Here is a 6,922-nt window from a genome sequence, read left to right as displayed (position 1 = left end):
ACTCATTCATTCATGCGACAACAAAAGATATAGAAAATCTCCAGCGTACGTACCAAATACAAGAAAACCGGAGTAACTGTGTTACCTTTTGTGAGCCTTTTTCTTGGTTGCTCACATATATAGTACACAATTGAAGTTATTAATAATGCATGCCGCCCGTAGGCATTTGGCAAATATGAGTATATTTAATTGCGCATCATTATGTATAACTTTTGTTTGTCAGTTACTACTCGCCCTTCCAACACCATCCTCTTGCCCTACAAATACTCGGGTCCGGTCCTCCTTGGTTCTATTCACTCAAAAACATATATAGCGACTAATTAAGTGAAATTTGTGACAAGTGAGTTCTCTATCTTTGAGATTCAGGCATATATAGTGGCAAATCTAGTGTGGCTACGGTTCCTGTTGCACAATGGAGGACGAATTGCTCGCCTTCTTCCCTAATGGCATCCGGGCCTTGCTTGTTGATGATAATACAACGTTTGTAAACTCGGCTCGCACCATGCTTAATCTGTTGCGCTTCAAAGGTAACGATTACTTTCTTTTGTTTTGATTAGATCTAGTAGTCAGTTGTTGAAAGCAGTGTGGGACGCACGCATGAGCTTCATTTATGAGAACCCACATCTATGCGCTTGGTTGGAAAGAACCATTTTATGGTCTTTTTATGCATCTATCTATTTGTGATGAATTCTTTGAGTTCTCCTTGTAAATGTTAGAGCGTGTTTCCTTTTTCCAAGAGAGATGTTCTTTCTTCGACTAATCGATGTTCAAAACGATATTGGGAATACATCGCTTTTCGCGCCAAATTATGCATTTGATTTTTTCGATGTAATAAGTCGCCTTCGCGCCAATTTATCCTTTTAAAATTTTGACTTTGAAATACAAAACTTGATCGCGATCTACCTTCTACTACATTTTTCATTTTTATTTTGGTCACTACTATGCACAGTATTCAATATTTTTTAGCATTGAACATATTGATTGTAATACAAAACATTGTTTAAATGAGCTTTCACATATGTTTGTACAACTAAAAATTACCATATTAATTAATTCACCAGAAAAACATATTAATTCAAGAAAAAAATAAGAAGCTTATTTTATGGCTCAAAAGGATAGCGTGAAGATACATGGAACTACGATAAAACTCACACGGTCTTGTATATAAGGTTACCGTCTGTATTTCTCATCATAAGTACGTAGGACTTACAATCACATAGGTAACACAACTCTATTTGCACATATACACGAGTTTCCCTAATTTTTTATATTTTCATACCAAATTGTCACATTCTTTGGTATACAGTGGCTACATGTAAGACACCAACCGCAGCCCTGCGGTTTCTCTCAAAAAATCAAAAGGATATCATCGATGTCGTCCTCGTTGATTGTCACAGGGTATCAACATGCAGTTTTGACCTACGCGCTATAGTCGAGCGGGACCTCCACATCCCAGTCATCTATTGTAAGACCATAACTAACTCCAAGCATAGACAGATCTTGTCAGTACCTTTTACATGTCCATCTAGTCATGCAAGTTGAATAACTTTGAATCTGCACAGACATGTCACTGGAAGACCCAATTCCCACCGGCGGGGATGAGACCCTTTCCCGGATGGTGCAAGCAGCAACATACATCATCAACAAGCCGCTCGACGCATCCGAGCTGGGTAGCCTGTGGAGGGTTATTGCCTACCGTAGATTGGCTTGGAACGCGAGGAAAGTTAATGGCCACAACGGTCATGGCAAAGGCAAACCTGTATCTCACTCATTGGTTGGAGACAAAGGTCGTAGCCTCTCGTCATTTCCACCAGGTTCATCTGCTGATGATGGGGACGACGACAATGAGATAGAGTCTCGTGCCCACTTCAAGCTGGTTCGGGTTCACACCGAAACTAAGAAACAGACCCATGATCCCCATGGAGAAGGTTCCTCTAAAACCCACAAACACCACATCGTGTGGTCACCGCTCCTCAAGGAAAGGTTCAAGTGTGCCGTGGAAGACATGGGCATCGGTACGTGTCTAATCCATTGGAGATAGAGTATCATCCTCTCTAATCTCTACACTAACTTTATAACATATGTTTTCAATATGCACACATCTGTTCGATATTTATCAAATGGTGAGGTAAATTTTGACAGAAAAATAATAGTCACTACAACTAAGTTTATGTTAACCAAGATAAACACATGATACATGCTAATGTTTATTTTATATAGAAAACTTGGCCTATTTTTTGCTGCAATAATACATTTATCGAGGAAAAAAGTATTCATTTATTTTCTAAGACTGATAATTTAGGACTAAAATGTTGTTTGCTTCGATAAATCAACTAGGACACCCAAGCAAGATACTGGAGCACATGAATGTGAAAGGCCTAAAAAGGCACCACGTGGCTAGCCACTTACAGGTGGGTCATGTTCTTCCAAAGTGATTTAGGAGTAGTCATTTGCACTCTTCCTCTTTTTACATATAAGCATTGTAGAAATTTAAAGGTTTTGTCGTTTTGTAGTTTTCTCTCATTTTTGTCTCGATGCATGGTATATAGTAGACTTTTGTTCTAGTGATATATAGTAGACTTTTGCCAATACCTGAAGAAATCCAAGGTGCATACTTTTGGGCTAACTGCATTTTTGTAACATTAATGTTTCCTAATTAGAGTACCAGTTCTAGAAACTAAAATATCCAAGGTAAATACTTTCTGCGAGCTGCAATTTTTAATATTATTGCTTCATAACACCATTCTACGCATAAAATTAAAGACACCGTATTAATTCTTTTACCATGACTTATGGTGATCTCCATCCATGGATGCAGAAATACCGTGCGAAGCTCCAAATGAAGAATGACATGTGCAACACCTCGAATAGTTGCCTGCGCTCAGGTGACCGCCCTCCACAGGCGACCCATATCATTCAAACCGCCCATCAGCCGCAGACGTCCTCCGTCGATAGGGCCTCGAACATCTCTGCCGTGCCCTTCGCCGGCGGTACCGATGCCCCTGTTCCGGCATCATGGCCTTCGTCTTCCCAACAACAAGCCGTGAAGGATGTCTTCAACGACATTGCACCGGTGGGCGTGCTAACAAAGGGCCCGCCTTCCTCTAGCTACAACCCGAATACCTTCCCACAGGTGTTCTTTGGGCCATTTTCCTACCAAGGCCCATCTCTGCAAGCATCAAACACGCCACCTGTGAATTATGCGGGCGATCATGTCACTGCAGCTTCACAGTATCGTACTGGCTCTCTTGTCCGCGAGTCTTTTGATGCAGAAATAGAAGCTTTCTTTGGCAGCACTGAACCGACAATGGAAGCGTCCGAAAATGGTGCCGCCGCCGCCGCCGGCACATTTGTGCCGCCTGGTCAGGCTGATGCCGTGGCTTCAGCGGAAGAAGATATTGCAATGGTGGCCGAAATGATGGCTGCACCATCAGACGTCGCTCTTGCCATGGGATCATATGAAGCAACGGCTCTGAATACGGATGAGCAGTTCATGTTTCCTCTAGAAGCACTTCGGGGGCTGGATGTGCCCATGGACACCAACAACAACAGGGTCACCGATGATGGAGCTATCACATGGCTGAATGGCGAGGCCGACGTCCAAGACTATGACTTTTTCTAGACGACCATATCTTCCATGTCTACAATATTGAGGAAGAGGAATGGTTTGGTGCATTGAGCGGCCAGTGCAAGTAATAACCCATATATGGCTAACTACATGTATGCACCCGGTTATAGTAGACATGATAATTTGGAACAACTTTTATGTTCACATATCCTTCTTATATACTTCCTTTAAACGCTCTTATATTTCTTTACACAGGGAGTACTATGTATCCTTACTAGATGGAAGTGTTTATTATTTCAGTCGAAATGTCCCAAACTGTTCTCTTTTTGCCCATACTTTACTTGAAATCTATTCCAGCAATTTCCTTGACTCAAAAAAAGATACAACTATTTCTGTGTCTGAACGGTCACAGTTTATTTCCCACACAATGGTCATAACTTGTCGGCTCCTGCTATGTAGCGGTGGGGGGTGGGGGCAAAAATGCCAATGGGTTTTTGAAATACAATTTTGTACGGCAAAAAATTATTCAACTTTTTTTCTGAACACACATACACATGTATAATACATATGTGCAAAATTTCATAACAGTATACCTTCACACGTGGCGAACAAAAATAGAAAATCCAAAAATGGGCCAATTAAGATCCTAATCAACGACCCTCCCAACCCACATCCCTCCTAACCCTAGCCGCCGCCTCCAAATTACCTCAATGTCGCCGTATCACTGCTAGACAAAGGCTGGTGATGGATGATGGCGGAGGCGGGGCCGTCCTCCATCGTTGCTCTAGGGCGCGGCGCCGACAGATTCTCGTGCAGGTGCCCCGGTCTACTCTCACGCGTTCGGTCCCCACCAAGGCGGCGAGTTGATCTGGTGGGGGTGGCTCGGCCTGGCAGCGCGGCTCAGCGTTCCTTCGACCGTGGTAGCGGTCATCCTCGCAGCCGATGGTGTCGGCTGGGCGCACGCCATGATGGGGTGGGATGGCAGCCTCCTATACTGGCTCATGGAGGTCTTAGCCAACTATAGAGGTGTCACGATGTCGCATTTGTCTTAGTCGGGCCTGGCCCGTCGGTTGATGCCGGTGACGAGGGACGTGAGGCGCGAGTACCAATAAAACTAAGCCGACCTCGGTCATGGCGGATGATGGCGGCGTCTTTGTGTCGTTACCTTGATGATGGCGTCGCCTTGCAGTTCTTGTCTCCTCATTTGGGCTACTCGGGGGGAAACCGAAGATCTGGATCTTATGGATTGGGTGATGGCGATGCGCGGCGCCGTTCTCCCTCCTTGGGGGCATCATCTTGGAGTAGGCGGTGGAGGGGTCAGAAGGTGGAGCATTGTGGCATATACCACATCGACGGCGGCGTGTGTCGGCGGCATGGTGCAGCGGGGTGTCGGTGATGGACGTGTGATGATGGACACGCGCAGGCAGGTGGCGTTGTCTGGTGTCGTGGTGGTGTTGGTGGCAGAAGGGTCTGGCAAGATCAATGCGTGGATCACGCCTGAAGATGGGACAATGGATGATGGCGACGACGGATTCTAGAGTGTGCGCATGAGGTGCACGTTGAGGGTCTACTACATCGGTTGGTGCTTCCGGCTAGCCAACCGGCAGTTTGGTGAGGCCACCGTTTTTCATGGTGTGTGTTGGCGAGAGAGGTCAGGACGCATCATAAACCTTGTAGGTAGGGAGGTGGCTTTGGGTTAATTCATATATTTATTTTGCAAGGCTTTGTTGAATAATATAATAAAGATGGTTGTGTCCATCGCTCGATGTAGAGGCCGGGGGATTACCCCCTTTCCCAAAAAGATGGGCCAATTTTTTGTTGTTGGGCTTGAATTTTTTGTACATCCTACAAATCACATATTTAAAAAAAATCACACAATGTAAGTTTTCGTGGTTTTTAATCAAGTTTTTAAAACTTTTAAATATGTTTACTGAATATTTTTAAGTATCGAGCTCCGTGTAGCTCGGTCACCACTCGGGTGGGTGGTCCATTCTCCCTCCCCCCCTCTCTCGGTGATAGAATAGAACTTATATATGTATTCTCCTTCTATTTTACAGTTCATGACCCAAGATATGATGCTCTTTGATTTTGTGCAGCGGTGATATTGCTTTCATTGAGGATATATACTGAGTACAATAAATTAAAGTAACTATGGCACTGACAACGCTGATATTCTTGTCGCCCTAAAAAGCGTTTGATCACCATAAGTAACTCAATCGAGTTTTCCTTTCCGGCTTATAAGATTTATCTTAACTTTTTTGTTTTTCCAATTTAGAGGGCTCATCTCCATCAGTTTCCGATGCACATTAATTCTTTGCATACTAGAATTAAAAAAGAACACACCAATGCATGTAATGTTCCTACTCATCTAGTGGCCAAGCATGCATGCACTATAATTAATCCAAATTAATGCATGAGTTTAATTGGGGCAGTTTTGTAAAGTACGAGATACATTCCTACACTCACAAAATGCCTTGGTTGAGATTTGATATTTGAGCCCTATAAACCGGAAGGGGGGTGGCGAGTATCATGTACTAGTATCATGCATATGACACTAGTGTATGATACTACAACCATAGTGAATAGTATCATATGTTAGTATCATAGATGACTTTATTTATTGACATCACTAGTAGAAAACAGGGCTTTGGTCCAGGCCGGGTCAGCCCATTAGTTCCGGTTCAGTCTAGAACCGGGACCAATGTGGGCATTGGTCCCGGTTCGTGAGCCCAGGGGGCCGGCCGGGCCACGTGGGCCATTGGTCCCGGTTGGTGGGATGAACCGGGACCAATGGGCCTCGCTCCTGGCCCACCACCATTGGTCCCGGTTGGTGGCTTGAACCGGGACCAAAGGCTCCCCTTTAGTCCCGACTCATGTCACCAACCGGGACCAATGAGGTGCCTATATATACCCCCTCGCGCAAGAGCAGAGCACAGTGCTTTGTTTTTTCTGGCCGAGGGGGAGAGGGCTTTGTGGTGCTCTAGCTCACCTCCTATGCACATGAGGTGTTCGATGGAATGCCCGAGCCACACTACTTAAGCTTTCTCCTCTCGAAGCTCGACTTCCAAGCTCCATTTCCCTCGAGATTTGTCTAGATTTAGCGGTCCGTCACGCCCCGTCCCCGTCTTCACCGCCGTCGATCACCCGCGCCGATCTCATCACCGACACCACCGTGGTGAGCCTCTTGTTCTTATCTTCTTTCTGAAAGGAAAAATATTCTTACTTGTATGTTTAGATAGATACTTGTATCATTTACTTACATTTATTATTGCATCTTATATAGTGCGATGGTTTTGGTATCCGCCCCCGTCGGCCCTCGTCCTGTCTATGATTCGGATGTGGTATGTATATTAT

General features: G+C 44.6%; 1 protein-coding gene across 1 annotated transcript; it reads left to right on the top strand.

The window, feature by feature from the left end:
• Window positions 1-273: 273 nt before the first annotated feature.
• LOC147966418 (two-component response regulator ORR21-like) lies at window positions 274-3,818 on the top strand. The gene is made up of 5 exons (XM_087527248.1): window positions 274-527; window positions 1,307-1,465; window positions 1,563-2,015; window positions 2,338-2,411; window positions 2,819-3,818. The coding sequence occupies exons 1-5, from the start codon at window positions 413-415 to the stop codon at window positions 3,620-3,622; spliced, it is 1,605 nt and encodes a 534-aa protein (XP_087383374.1). The 5' UTR covers window positions 274-412; the 3' UTR covers window positions 3,623-3,818.
• Window positions 3,819-6,922: the final 3,104 nt, after the last annotated feature.

The sequence above is a fragment of the Triticum urartu genome, chromosome 6A (assembly GCF_056163025.1).
Source record: "Triticum urartu cultivar PI428250 chromosome 6A, HENAU_Tu73, whole genome shotgun sequence".
NCBI lineage: Eukaryota > Viridiplantae > Streptophyta > Magnoliopsida > Poales > Poaceae > Triticum > Triticum urartu.
Note: the sequence above shows the minus strand (reverse complement) of the source record. Positions and strands in the feature narration are given on the sequence as shown.

Excerpts from the sequence above, each read along its gene's own strand:
- LOC147966418 (XM_087527248.1), top strand. The coding sequence starts at position 413 with ATGGAGGACGAATTGCTCGCCTTCTTCCCTAATGGCATCCGGGCCTTG. Across the intron at positions 2,016-2,337 it reads CGTGGAAGACATGGGCATCG|GACACCCAAGCAAGATACTG; the intron begins GTACGTGTCTAA and ends TAAATCAACTAG. Across the intron at positions 2,412-2,818 it reads ACGTGGCTAGCCACTTACAG|AAATACCGTGCGAAGCTCCA; the intron begins GTGGGTCATGTT and ends CCATGGATGCAG.